General features: G+C 45.6%; 1 protein-coding gene and 2 long non-coding RNA genes across 3 annotated transcripts in view; 1 reads left to right on the top strand and 2 right to left on the bottom strand.

Moving 5' to 3' along the window:
• Positions 1-10,230, bottom strand: part of GDAP1L1 (ganglioside induced differentiation associated protein 1 like 1) — a 41,968-nt gene extending 31,738 nt beyond the window's left edge. The window contains exon 1 of the mRNA XM_079979772.1: positions 9,735-10,230. Coding sequence (XP_079835898.1) covers positions 9,735-9,914 — 180 coding nt within the window. The 5' untranslated portion in view covers positions 9,915-10,230. The remainder of the gene's footprint in view (positions 1-9,734) is intronic.
• Positions 1-15,059, bottom strand: part of LOC307218147 — a 125,678-nt gene that overhangs the window by 33,709 nt on the left and 76,910 nt on the right. The window lies entirely within an intron of this gene.
• Positions 81-3,311, top strand: LOC307218145. Its single transcript, XR_013839821.1, has 3 exons — positions 81-216; positions 1,617-1,764; positions 3,011-3,311. It is a non-coding gene; the product is annotated as an uncharacterized lncRNA (long non-coding RNA).

Below are 15,059 nucleotides of genomic sequence, written 5' to 3'. Positions count from 1 at the left end.
GTGCAAAATTTTATATACCTCTATCATGTTTCCTCTTGCTCACTCTACACTTTGAAAATGCTGATGTGTTAACACCAGTCAAGAGGAAGCCCCTTTTAGGCCTGAGAGAGGACTTAAACCTTCCAAGGTATGTAAGGAAGGGCCAGTTCAGATAGGAAGCAGAAATGTGATTCCCATTTCATGTCCGCATCTCATTTGATACGCTGAAAAAAGCAGGTAATTATCATGGAGAGATTTTCCTCCTCCTGTGGGCAATTTGTATCTCCCTGGGGAAAACACACGTGTCTCACGCTCTGGCACTTCAACTGTGCTGCAGAAGCACAGCTGGAGGATGCGTGAGTCACAAAAGCTATCACTCATATATTATAAGGCTGAAACTAACTGTGGAGTCACCTCACAGCTTCACGACACAATTTGCCGGTTAATGTTATTGATAGCCCTGGGGGGCGGGGAGCCAGTCAAATGGATGGGGAGGGAAAGAGATCTACTTCTTCTGAATATGAAGGATCTAAAGCCCTACAGATATGGAAAAGGCATACATTGGAACTGGACTTCATAAAGCGGTCGGTTGGGGAGTTACAGATAGGTAGCCGTGTTGGTCTGCCATAGTCAAAACAAAATAAAAGAAAAAAATTCCTTCCAGTAGCACCTTAAAGACCAACTAAGTTAGTTCTAGGTATGAGCTTTCGTGTGCATGCACACTTCTTCAGATCTGAAGAAGTGTGCATGCACACGAAAGCTCATACCTAGAACTAACTTAGTTGGTCTTTAAGGTGCTACTGGAAGGAATTTTTTTCTTTTATTTTGTTTTGACGGTTGGGGAGTGTGAACACACACCCCTTACACCATTGGGCTCCAATGAGACCTTCTATTGGGTAGGGGCATTTATTCTGTATAACTTCCCCCATTTAGTATCAGTAGTTCTCATTTGTCTATATCGGGTGCCTTTTAAGACATAGAAAATCAAGAGACACACTACTAACATCAAAAAATTAAAATAAAATCCTACAGCACAAATACAAATAGCATCAGTACTGCTATTACCAGGGCTGGCCCAAGGCATTTTGGCACCTGAGGAGAACCACTAAATGTGACTTCTGCCAGGGAAGAAGAGGACAGTGAAGTTCTGCATCAGGAATGGAGTGAGGAAATAAAGATCCACATCAGGAACTGTGTGTGGGGGGGGGGGAGGACAGCAGCAATGCCTCTATTCACTGAGAGACTGCCGTGGTGGCAGGTTTAGGAGGTGGGCTGTCGAGGAGGCTGCAGATCCGGCCTCCAAGGACTGTGCTGTAGCTGCTGCTGACACTGTGGCAGCAGCAGTGGGTGATGCATCCCTTTGAGGCTGGGTTTGCCACCCCTGTGAATCCTGCCACCTGAGGCAGTCTTTCACCTTTCCTCATTGGTGGGCCGGCCCTCACTACTACTACTACTACTGTTATTGTTGTTGTTATTGAACACCACAAACTTTCTAAGTTCTGTGTATATATTGAAAGGTAACTTGGTATCTGCCCACAAGCTTACAATCTAATACAAAAGGAAGGCAGAAAGCAAGTATTGCAGCAGCTGCTCCTTTACTGAAACAGGAAGGGTGATGTTGGTCTCCCTCTTGCCAGGATGTTGTTGCTGAGAGGCAAAGGGTGCAGCTCTAGGCCTCTTGGCTGGCAGCAGAGATCAGAGCATGACCTCCCCTCAGGCTTCTACAGTCCCAGGGATCTACCATGGTATTAAGTTACAACTCGGATATTACAGAACACAAGAATGGTACATAAATCACAATGCACTCCAACTGTCAAAAGCTGCAACATAAATCTGTCTGTCAGCTGGAGGCACTGCATTTGTGGTGATTCTGTTCCTACCAGGTAGGCAGTGCACAGAAGGTGCTAGAAGCTTGAGGCCCTCTGCTCCACCTCATGATGGGTTCTATCTTGCCCTCTGTGCTGTTCAAAACACCTACTTCGATGTAGTCACAGGATTTTGAGCGGCATATTATGACACCCAGCTCTGCTTCTCCTTTTCATCTGAATTAGGTGAAATGCTAAACCAATGCCTAGTGATGGACCGGATGAGAACAAATAAAGGTCACATAAGCACAACAACATTTAAAGCACATGGCTTCTCTCTAAGGATCCTGGGAGCTGTAGTTTATCCCTCACAGGGCTGCAATTCCCAGCACCCTTAATGAACAAAGTTTCCCAGGATTCTCATGTGCTTTTAATGTATGGTGTGGATGTGACCAAAGCGAAAATCAAAATAAAAGACAATAACTGAATGTAGGTGGGGAGGCAACTGACTCTGGAGTACAGTGGTACCTCAGGTTAAGTACTTAATTCGTTCTGGAGGTCCGTACTTAACCTGAAAATGTTCTTAACCTGAAGCACCACTTTAGCTAATGGGGCCTCCTGCTGCTGCCACGCCACCGCAGCACGATTTCTGTTCTCCTCCTAAAGCAAAGTTCTTAACCTGAAGCACTATTTCTGGGTTAGCGGAGTCTGTAACCTGAAGCGTATGTAACCTGAGGTACCACTGTAGTGATAAGCAAGGCTCCCTGGGCTCTATCTAGAATAGATCCACCTAATATAGGCTAACCTGGCCTTGATTTGGATTGGTCTTGAATTAGATTACTTTAAGATCAGGCTCATATTATAATTCAGGTCTTGCCATGTCCCTGAAGTAACAGGGGGCATGAAGAGGTCTGGATGCCTCACCTCCCTAATATTCTTATAAGGTGCCCCCCACTAGAGAACATAATGAGGCAGGAAGGCCTCTCCAGCTCATGCCACTGCCCCCTAAACTTGCATGATGGAGGAAATGAAAAGAATGTTGCAATGCATGTGACAGACATATTCTTTGATTCAAGCCAGCACTTCACAGTGCCCTGGGTTAGTCGCAGCTGAGTCCATCCCAGGACATATGCTAGCTAGGCTGTGGAAGACATTATGTTATCAGCAGTTTCATTTTCAGTTCCTTTCCTAATGATCCCCAGCATGAAATTTTCCTTTTTTCACAGCTGCTATGAAAACACCACAACAGTACTGCATGAGGAGGCCTAAGAGGAGAAAGTAGGAGACAGGCGATGAAAACCACACCAGGGCCTGCTCCAGTTGGAGTTTCCATTTCCTGCTCCTCCTCATGCGAATGATTGATTGATAATATTTCTATGCCGCATTTCATCCACATGAACCGCAGAGTGGCTTACAAACAATAAATAACAATAACAGAACAGAGCATCGCAAATACAGCATAAACCAGATAGAATAATTACCAAGCCATCAGTAAAATCATTACAATCTATAAAACACTGTTAAGAAAGCAACTGCAAAAATAAGCTGCACAGCACAATTGCAACAAAAGTCATAGGATTCACTAAGTACTACAACAGTAATGATGTAGAAAACAATCTTAACATTAACAAAATAGCAACCAAATAAAAAATAAATTAAAAAGGCCAAGCACTGTTGAATTCACGCACACACTCTCCCTATCCCCATGACGCATAATCTTCCACTCAACTGTCCTGTGGGAAGTGTTCTTGGAAAAGGAGGCAGGCAAGCAAAAACCACTTCAAGGCCTACTCAGGCCAGACTGCTCTCCCACTCCTGCAATGGCCCTTGGTGTCCATTCGGACTGGTAAGGTAGAAGGCAAGGAGACCAACAGTAGGTGGAGGTTGAGCCAATGAAAGGCAGTGCCACCCCCTGGAAATAAAGAAAGCAGGCAGGTGGGGACTGACTGAAGTCTCTGCCCCAATTGCCCTTATTGACCAGGATCCACTGCACCCCGTGAGAAGGATCTGTGCATATTTAAAAAATATGTAAGTCAATGTTACTTCTCCACCTTAGAACTAGTCCTATCCTCAAGGCCTACGCGGTCATTAGGCAAGGTGAGGCCACCGCCTCAGGTGTCAGAAGACCCTGAGGTGGCACCACTTGAGGTGAAATGGGAAGTGCTTGCCCTGTCATTGTTGCTGTCACCTGCACCACCCACCACCTCTGGCCACCTCAGCACTGATTTCCAACAAGATCTTGCTGAACTCGCACAAGAACTTGCAGAGTGTATGAGATTTCGCCTGAAATGGGTGTGATCTTGCCCAAAATTGGCACTGACGCTGGTATGGCAGAGGTGGTAGGGCAGGTAGCTGTGGCAGTGGCAGACAGGACAGCACTTCTCATTTCACCTCAAGCGGTGAAACGGGACGTGCCGCCGCTGTCTATCCTGGAAAGCAGGATAGAAATAGTTGTAATAAGCACAGGCCAAAATAGAAAGTACACTTCAAACATGTGAAACAGTCTCCTGAGACGGAATGAAATTCCAGTGACTGCAACTCTGCAAGAGGCATTGTTTCTAAGCTTCTGAACATAGATTCAGGAGCTCCATCTAAAGAGTTAAAAACAGCACCCATTATGCAGCAGGTGGCTAACAAGCAACTCTTAATGTCACATTATGTTCTTAAAATTCCAGCCTGCTAAAACGAAATAATAAATATGTTTACAAGAGAACCCCTAAAACAAAATTAGCCATATGAGATTAGCATTTAATTTATACATGGGGCTGTCAATTTAGATTATAATGAAATGTAAACAAGGCAAACTAATTAAACAAAGAAGTGGCAATTGCCCCGAAAAAGTGATACTTATATCCAATAGGCATGCTAGTTTTATCCACATCCAGTCAATGAGCTGTGAACTTCACAGCCACAGATGGAAGTCAACAGAACTCATGAAAAGGTTTATGCTGATCCCACCATCAGCTGAGGTGCTTCCCAAGCAAAGGCCTGGTCATTCCTTTTAACAATACTGGCAGTAGATTTGGGACAGTCAAAAGAAAGGGCTTCTTCACATAGTATAACATTAAATTATGGAACAACAACAACAACAACAACAACAACAACCACAACAACCAGCCCTTCACCAACAGGTCCCAGGGTGGGTTACAACAATTTTAAATTTAGAATTAAGTTAAAACAGGAATAGGATGGGCCCTGAAAACACACATCTCAGTTGTCAGAAGCCAGGGTAAAGAGGGGTATATTCAGTATTCACTGAAAGCTGTATAGTGAACAAATCAGACAGACCTCTGTAATGAGGGAATTCCACAATTTAGGGGTTGCCACAGAGAAGGACCTCTCCAGGACCTCCCCCAAAAAAAACCTTCTGTGGGATGATGCAAACTGTGGTGATAGCTGCTGGCTTTAGAAGATTTTGAAAGGGGAGCAGACAATTTCACAAAGAAGGTTATTAGCCACACCAGCTTAAATTAGCTGTTGCCAGCTTGATGGTCTTCAGTTATTTTGACTACATGGCTTTGCTGGCCAGGGTTGGTGGGAGTTGTAGTGCAAAGCAGCTGGAGGGCACTAGGTAGGGCTGCCATATGTCCGGAATTTCCTGGACATAGCCGGGATTCAGCCACTGGAAACAGTATCTGGACGGAAATCGCCAGAGCCAGGGCTTTTTCAGCTGTAGCTCCGATCTGGTGGAACGCTCTGTCACAAGAGACTAGGGCCCTGCGGGACTTGACATCTTTCTGCAGGGCCTGCAAGACAGAGCTGTTCCACCAGGCCTTTGGCCAGGGCACAGCCTGACTCCTTCCTTTGGCAATCCTCACAGAACTCTAGCCCAATGATTGCCATTACAGTGGTGCCTCGCAAGACGAAATTAATCCGTTCCGCGAGTCTCTTTGTCTAGCGGTTTTTTCGTCTTGCGAAGCAAGCCCATTGATGGCTTAGCGGATTCGCACTATTAGCGCTATTAGCGGCTTTTAGCGGCTTATCGGCTTAGCGGATAAGCAGATAAGCAGCTTAGCGGCTTAGAAAAAGGGGGGGGAGGAAAAAAAAACCCGCAGGAACTCGCAAGACATTTTCGTCTTGCGAAGCAAGCCCATAGGAAATTCGTTTTGCGAAGCACCTCCAAAACGGAAAACCCTTTCGTCTAGCGGGTTTTCCATCTTGCGAGGCATTCGTCTTGCGGGGCACCACTGTAATTTGATTGGAATTAATTTTATAATGAAATGATTTTAGAATGTTTTATCATTTTACTCTTGTTAGCGCTCTTCAGCTGGGGAGGGCGGGATATAAATAATTTTTATTATTATTATTATTATTATTATTATTATTATTATTAAATGTCTGGGAAGATCCGGATGTTAGGCAGCCCATATCGGAAGTGTAGATTTTGGCGAATTTCCTTAAAAACTTCATTTATTATTAGTATTAGTTTTGCAGCAACAACATTGGACAAAACCAGATTTTCACTTTTTGAAATATGGCGACCCTACACTAAGTGAGTGAAGCCTGTCTGAAATGGACCTCTCTGAATACCAATTGCTAGGTGCTGTACAATGGAGGAAGACTATGGCTATGGCCTTCATTTCCTGCTTGCAGACTTCTCGGAAGCATCTGCCTGGAAATGGTTCAAAAACAACGACCAGCCTACATCAGGAGTGGGGACCCTCCAGCCCATGGGCCAAATGAGCAAGTCTCCTCCCCTCTGGCTTCCTTCCATAGATACAGGGCTACATTTGTCCTCACATCTATCATGACATGTAGGCCCTGATTCCATCTTTTCCCCACTCCCAGTTTCAATCCTCCTTCTTCCCAGGACTCTGCAACTGTCCTTTATGCTCAGGTAACATCACAGTAACACTGCCACAGACTCGCTGAATGACTGGTAACAGCCAACCTCTCTTTATTACCTATTAGCTTCCAATGAAAGGGAAGGTATCACCAGAGAAGACACCTAAGGAGGACCAGAACTCTCCTGGTCTGAAACTCGAGAGAGAGAAGCGGTTGTGACTTGAAAGTAGGGCTAGCATCCCCAGAAGCTGAGGGTCTAGCACTAACCTGCCCAAATTAAGGCGCGCGTGCACACACACAATGGAACATTCTCCTCACAATCCTTTCAGGAGTAAATAGATTTCTACGTATACTTTGGTGTTGTAATTACTGAATGGAGGAAGTTTTGTTTGAAGGTGGCAAATAAATGGAGGAGGAAGTTTTATTTGTTGAATGTGGCCTCGATTTTTGGCCCATGTGCATTTTTCTGTGAATCAGAATGCCAAACATTTTCAGCCAAAACAACTTCCCCTGGGTGCACATCTTCATACTTATTTGTTCAACCTAGCTGGAATTTCTTAAAGAAAAATAGGAAATGAAAATCAGGAATGGGCAAGATTTTGCAAAAAGCCTAATTTCAGATTTTAAAAAATTCACATCACAGTTAATGCATTGACTAGGGAATGTGAAACGTCTCATTAATGTGAAATTTATAACCCTGAGTATCACACATTTCCTTTTTAAAAATAAAGGATCTAATTCTCTTGAGAAACCCAAAACTGTGTTGCTAGTTTCTGCTCAGTTAGAAAACAGATGGCAGTCTTAGCCTTCTCTAGCTGTCACAGCTTTCAGTTGTTTCTTTAGTCTTCTAGCTCTTTTTTCAGATATGGTTTATAATTTGTAGCATTCTATCTTTCCTAGACATGTTTTATGCCAGGTAGGAAAATAATATTTTTTTAAAAAATGGATATTGCATTTACAGAGATAGCATAAAAGACTATGATTAATGTTATGGAAGCAAATTTTCATTTGAATATTTTATTCCTCTCGCAGAAGTTGTACTTTATGGTTGCAGAATTTAGGGCAGAATTCCAGGTGTCCTGTATATAATTTATGGAATATAAGAAAAAAGGTCCAGAGCTTTGTTTTAGAGCCTGTAAGACTATTTATCTCTGGCGTTTTTGGTTTATACAAGAAGTGGAATTGACTCCTTAGTTTGCAGTGGTTTTTCTCTTCTCTATTTGTTGAGAGAAAATTGGCTTTCGGAGAATATTGGCATATTCATTGTATGCTCTGGCCATGGTACTGAAAGAAAAGGAAGAAAAGCTACAAGTCACTCCCTTAGTGACACTCTGATCCACTGTGGCATCTCAGCCCTGTACATGCTCTGCTTTTGCAGGCACCAGCTCCTTTGGGTAACAAAGTGAAAGAGGAATTAAATCTTAAATGTTCTGAATGCATGAGGATTTGAGTTTTGATCCCTGTTCTGATATACAGTAATATAGGGAGTGGAGCTTTTTTGTACATGCATGGAGGCTGAATTCTAATTGCTTCTACAGCAGGGGTGAGGAACCTGTGGTCCTCCAGATGCTGCTGGACTACAACTCCCATCATCCTTGACCATTGACTGTGCTGGCTGGGGCTGATGGGAGTTGGAGTGCAATATTATCATGAGTTCCCCAACCTTGTGCTGGAAGAATAAAACTATTAGAATGAGGGTGTTCTGTTCTGAAACACACCTTGAATTATTTTTCTTCTACCCTTTGCCACACTGAGCATTCCTCATATGCTCTGTTTATGCACTTGCAACTCCAGATTTCACCAAGAAGCAGGCATGTACCTGGGAGTGGTGGGAACCCTTCCTTCTCTGCAATCAACTAAACAACAATAACACCAAGTGGGGGGACTTAGATAGGAATGGCACATTTATGTGCTGTCACTTTAAGGGTTCATTCTGCTGCCCTGTGGAGTCCCATCAATTATGGCAGAGGTGGGGCTAGCACTGGATTAGTTGTAGTAAAGCATGTATGTGTAGCTATTTAACTGTTTCCTTGCCCAAGCAGAGAGACAAAAGCACAAAGTAAGTCCCTGAATGGGGGTGTTACCAGGAGATAAAATAAAAGGGGAAGAGCTGTCTTAGCTTGTTTCTCAGGCAGAGCAACTAACCTTATGTATGACTCACCTATCCAAAAAGAAAGAGAGCATTTGCCTCCATTCTTCCCTGGTGTTTTTTGTTTTTTTGTTTTTGTTTTTTTTAGATGGCTGAAATAGATTTCTTCCTTTCCGAAACATTCCAGATTCCCTGTTGATTGGTGTGGGGTTGCTTTGAGATTACATGTGTACTGGGCCCTTGCTCCACCTAGCTTTCTGCTCCTGGAGAAACGAGAGGCCCTCACACCTTGAGGAAACCTGCCCATTCATCATCTTTCCCATGCATAATTCAACCCCCATGTATAATGAATGCTGAAAGAAATGGCTGTGTGTGGCTGTGTACCTAAGAAAGATAAAGGTCAGATGTGTTTCATCCTTTGTTCACAACTACCCTGAGCTGCCCAGGGAGCATGCAGACTCTGGGGTTGGGGTGGGGGTGCTGCCACTTGCTCTCAGTTTGAAAGACAAAAGCTGACTCCATCTGTGCACCGACTCCAAGAGTCCAGGAAGCAGGATTTCAGTCCTAGTACTGCAGTGTCAGAAGTCAATGGATTGTTTGGTACAGGTTCTTCAAAGACGATATGCCCAGTCCAGCCCTACAGAGCATATACAAGGACCCAGATCCATTTATGTCTCCATGCCTTCTCTCCATCGTTATAGGAGACAGATGACCAGGATTCGTTTCCCCCCTCCCTATGCTTCTGTCTCCCTCCATTCATCCCATCCTTGGCCCACAGAAACCAAGGAGCCTCTCCAAACACAACATGCAAATCTGACCCCCAAACCAGACAGAGGCAGCCAGGGCTCCCCTCCCCCTGCTTTAGGCAAATGCTGTTGGAAAATGCAGAAATGCAGACACAAAGCACACCTCCGCTGGAGCACACCCTCCCTCGTGCATCCTCTGGGAAAAGCGACCGGGTCTCCCCCATCCCCGCTGCCTGCATGATTGTCAGGAGGGCAACATCCAGGAATTTGCCTTGCCATAATATTGGCTGCCACACAAGCCCTCCCTTCCGAGCCCAGCGTAGCGTTTACCTTCTGTGAGCTGAATGACTGGGTCCAATGGTACAAAACCAGCCTGTCCTTGGATCTGAAGGCAGGGTGTGCCGGGTCCTGGTTCGCCTCGTCCTCCATGGATTTGCCTGCATCGTTCTCCAGGGCTGAAATGGGCCACCAGCTGCAGTTGGTGGGAGTAACATTGTTGGGAGTCGCCATGACAGCCTGTGCTTATGGAAGAGCAGGAGAAGGAGAGAGCTGCAGCCGCTGTACTATCGGAGCATCACATGGGCTCATGGAAACAGCATCACTCCCGGAGCCAAGGGGGTTCGGTTTCATTACTCACCCCAGATTTGCATGGCGAGCCCAGGGCAGCTGGATCAGAAGCCGCATCTAGCTTGAGGAAGAGAAGGAGTATACAGCCCTTTCTCTCTCTCTGTGTGTGCGTGCGCGCGCGCGCTAAATCACAGCCCCTTTACATCCATGGCAAGCTTGCGAGTGAGGCACATTGCTGCACTGCTCATGCATTGTTCTAAATCACAGACACAACAGAGCGTCGATGCCACCTGACGGCGAACCTGAGACTCCACATGCAACGGGAGATCCTGCATCTTATTAGTAACAGAGTGCATGCAGCCTCCTTTATCGGGATGGTTTGCGGAGGGTGCCCGGATAATCCAGATAAATAAGACTGACAGTGAACTCTTAGGGAAGCAAGGTTTTGCTTATAGGAAGAGTCAGGTCCTACAAATCTGATCTTATTTCCCCTCTCCCTCAACCCCACAGGCAGGTTAGGCAAATTGCCGAGACTTTGTGCTGAAGATGAATGCATTGATGAAGGCTTGTTAACTTTTTAACTTAAAACGTTTCGGCTTCCAGCTTCAATATCTGGTGAAAGGAGAAGGCAACTTCCAAATGTGGCTAGGCAGAGGCATCATTATTCTCCCTGCAAAGCAATCCCCCAGCAGCACTAAGGAGGACTGGGGCACAGCTGAAGGAGGGAGAAAACCTCATTGAAAACATTTTGCTCAAGGGTCTATCAAATTCTGGACCTCGCACTCCTAACAAATGGCCTGATTTGGGATCTCTCTTTTCTGACCCTGAAGAGGTATCTCAGTCCTGAGCACATATAATCCTATAGGTAAGGTAAAGGGACCCCTGACCATTAGGTCCAGTCATGGCCAACTCTGGGGTTGCAGCGCTCATCTCGCTTTATTGGCCAAGGCAGCCAGCGTACAGCTTCCGGGTCATGTGGCCAACATGACTAAGTCACTTCTGGCGAACCAGAGCAGCGCACGGAAACGCCGTTTACCTTCCTGCCAGAGTGGTACCTATTTATCTACTTGCACTTTGAGGTGCTTTCAAACTGCTAGGTTGGCAGGAGCAGGGACTGAGCAACGGGAGCTCACCCCATCATGGGGATTTGAACTGCCAACCTTCTGAGCTGTTTAACCCACAGCTCCACCCATGTCCCAATATATAATCCTATACTTATAGCCTTAAACTTGGGTGGAAGTTCATGTAAAGAGTCCATCAGGGTCAATACAAATTTGCAGTTTTTTGGGTTTTTAAAAGTGGTTGCTCTTATAAAATGCATAGAAACCAAAACCCAGAGAGGACCAAGCTTCAGCTTTTTGCCTCCTACATTGCTGGAGGAAGTATATGGATCTTCACAGAAAGTGAAATCCGAAATAGTTGTTTAGAAATGAGTAGAGAATTCGAAAGTTGAAAATTGGAGGTTCAGAATCTTAAGTGGAATAGAGTTGGAGAGATCTATTCAACTAAGTCAATGGAAAGTTGCTTTAGCATCAATATTTAGTGTTTCTTTAGATTTAAAATGGAGATTGAACAGAAACTGATGTTCTGGCTATATTGGACTCCACAGTATCTTTATAGGAAGGAATTGGCTAGTTCAGATAGAGAATGGTGGTGGTGGTGATGATGATAATGATGATGATGATAATAATAATAATAATAATAATAATAATAATAATAATAATAATAATAATAATAATTTATTTATACCCTGCCCATCTGGCCGGGTTTCCCCAGCCACTCTTGGTAGCTCCCAACAGAATATTAATAATATGGTGATGTAATGCATTTGAAGCCTATGTTGTAGGCGTATCCTGTAGTGTCTTGTTTCTGATCAGAAAGTACAGTTGTACCTTGGAAGTTGAACGAAATCCATTCTGGAAGTCCATTCGACTTCCAAAACGTTCGAAAACCAAATCGTGGCTTTTGATTGGCAGCAGGAAGCCCCATCGAACGTTTGGGTTCCAAAAGAACGTTCACAAACCGGAACTATCACTTCCGGGTTTGCGGCATTTGGGAGCCAAAACATCCAAGTTCCAGGGTGCTGGGGATCCAAGGTACAACTGCATTGCCTTTGCTTTGGAGAAATCTTTGATATTTGTGGATGTTTACTCCCTTCTCCTTGCCAACAGGAGTATTTTAAATGTCTTTCTTTTTAAAACTGCATTGTTCAGGCAGCCTTTTTGAACATTAAAAAAAAAAAAAATCTTCTAGTTTTTATGCAATATTTACCAGGTTGTTTTTTTAAAGAACATGATAGAATCTGGAGTACTTTCATCCCAAGCTTTATTTATGGCTGTGTCTCCACAGTCTAACCTCATACATCTCATTCTGCATTGCCCTTTGTATCAGCTCAGCCCCCAATGTTTGCATGAAAGGCCCAAGTGTCAGTGGAAGAGTGTTTGCTTGGCATGCAGAAGATCCCATGTTTGAACCTAGAATTCCCAGGCAGGACCTGGAGAGAACCAGGCCTGAAAACCTGGAGAGCCACAGCCAGTCTGTGTAGACAATACTGAGCTAAATGGACCAATTGTTTGACTCATTATATGGCAGTTTCCTAGGTTCCTAACACCTCTTTATAGTGTCCTACATCCATGGAGCAGTTGGCACCAGCAAAATGCTGTGGCTAACGTTCTTATGCCACTTAAAACCACAAACTTCTTATTCTTTGCTAGCTCATCTTCTTTACGCTTAACAACAGAGCTGTAGTTTTTGTGGGAAACTTTGTTTTCTTCCGTTTTGCCTTTAAGCATTATTTGCAAAGGGGTCCTGGATTGTTGGCATCCGTCTGTCTCGAGAGACAATGGAGTGCGTCTCCAGGGGTGAAATCTGTAGCACCAAAGCGACCTCCCCGGGGTGCAAGCCTGGGCAGTGTGTATGGAGGTCCTGGGCTGCCCAGATGACAAGCCCCCCTTTCAGCCCCACTAATGTGGTCCAAAGGAAAGGAGATGTTTGGTTGCAAGAGTTGCCAGAAAGAGGTGTATAAGGCAACATCGTCTTGTCGATCGAAAGGTCGGCGGTTCGAATCCCTGCGGCGGGGTGCGCTCCCGCTGCTCGGTCCCAGCGCCTGCCAACCTAGCAGTTCGAAAGCACCTCCGGGTGCAAGTAGATAAATAGGGACCGCTTACCAGCGGGAAGGTAAACGGCGTTTCCGTGTGCGGCTCTGGCTCTGGCTCTGGCCAGAGCAGCGATGTCACGCTGGCCACGTGACCCGGAAGTGTCTCCGGACAGCGCTGGCCCCTGGCCTCTTAAGTGAGATGGGCGCACAACCCCAGAGTCTGTCAAGACTGGCCCGTATGGGCAGGGGTACCTTTACCTTTACCTTTGGCCTTTTCTTTTCCCGAAGATACCCCACAAGGCAGGTTTAGGATCAAAGTTTTCCTTCTTCCAGATGGCCTACCTTCCCAGGTTGATGAGCCTCATGTCCCCCTCATTTCCTTCTACAGCAGAAATGGCCTTCTTGACCATTGGACCCACTATTGGTCTTGTCTGCTCGATCTTGTCTGCTCGATCAGAGCCTGTCTTCACATACAGGGCATGTCCCTAACTCAACTGAGGGTTTGAGACCCACTGTCTGCCCTCACCTGGTTTAGCCAGCCAGTCGAAGCCGTATCCTAGGGTGTGGCCACTGTTGCATGCTGACAGCTTCTAGGAGCCACAGGTGAGAGCTGAGTGCAGGGTAGGGATCAAAGACAGACAAACTACCCCAGCAGAATGACATGCCCCCCCACCACCAAAGGTAGTACCTGTTGGAGTGTTGTGGGTATCAAGGAATCAAACTAATTGGGAATGCTGACTCAGCAGCATGTGATGAGCAAGCATCAGGAGACATGGGGCGTTGCCTAATTGTTCCATTGCCAGCTAGTATAAAGAGGCATGGTTGGCTTCCCACTTCAGTTGGTAGGGGTGGGAAGAGGTGACAACTTCTCCTTTGAATGTAATTCCACCTGTATGCTGTGTATCCTGAATGTAGAAAGACTGCTTTACAATGCTGCAAGACTGCAAATGAATAAAGCCTTACTGAAAATACAGCTTGCCTCCTGAATGCTTCCTGTGGGGCTCTTGTACATCACAACAGTAAAAAGCAAAGGGACCCCTGACCATTAGGTCCAGTCGTGGCCGACTCTGAGGTTGGGGCGCTCATCTCGCTCATCTCGCTTGGCCGAGGGAGCCGACATACAGCTTCCGGGTCATGTGGCCAGCATGACTAAGCCCCTTCTGGCGAACCAGAGCAGCGCACGGAAACGCCGTTTACCTTCCCACCGGAGCGGTCCCTATTTATCTACTTGCACTTTGACGTGCTTCCGAACTGCTAGGTTGGCAAGAGCAGGGACTGAGCAACGGGAGCTCACCCCATTGCGGGGATTTGAACCACTGACCTTCTGATCAGCAAGTCCTAGGCTCTGTGGTTTAACCCACAACGCCACCCCTCCCCTAATACCTTATACACCCCGGATTTTACCAATAACACATGGGCATGCAACAGTGTATTATTCCAATGGGGGTAGGGGGAGAGGATGTTTTCCTAAGACCAAATTTTTCATATGGCCTGCTCAACTACTGGGAAAGGTGGTGAGAAGGGCAGAGCAGTTTGCTGTGGGAGGACTGTGCTTCCTTCCTCCCCTGGGCCAACAACTCTGTGGAAAGGATGGCAAAAAGAGAGAACTAGACTGGCAAAGAAAACATCAGAAACTAGATCCTGCTCCAGCTGGACTGCCCCCTCCACCCACACAACCATCTACCATCACCTGTGCCCTGTGGGAAGTATCCTGATGACTTGATATATGTGCGTGCAAGCCAAATGGAAAAATCTGTATCCTGAAAGGTGAGGTGCTCAAGACAACATGAACGAATGAAGACTTTACACATACATATGCACTGGTGTGTTAGATACTCTGGAGTCAGAAAGATCTAGGTTCACATTTTTGTTAGTGAGGATGCTCATCGGGTGACCTTGAACCAGTCTTTGGCCCTGTTTGTACATAACATTAAGCCCAACCATAGTTTAGTGCAAACATGCAGGTTCCTGGAATGAAGATTGTGGCTGTT

Source organism: Podarcis cretensis (genome assembly GCF_951804945.1).
Source record: "Podarcis cretensis genome assembly, chromosome: 6".
NCBI lineage: Eukaryota > Metazoa > Chordata > Lepidosauria > Squamata > Lacertidae > Podarcis > Podarcis cretensis.
The sequence above is the reverse complement of the archived record's forward strand: the minus strand, read 5'-3'. Positions and strand labels throughout refer to the sequence as shown.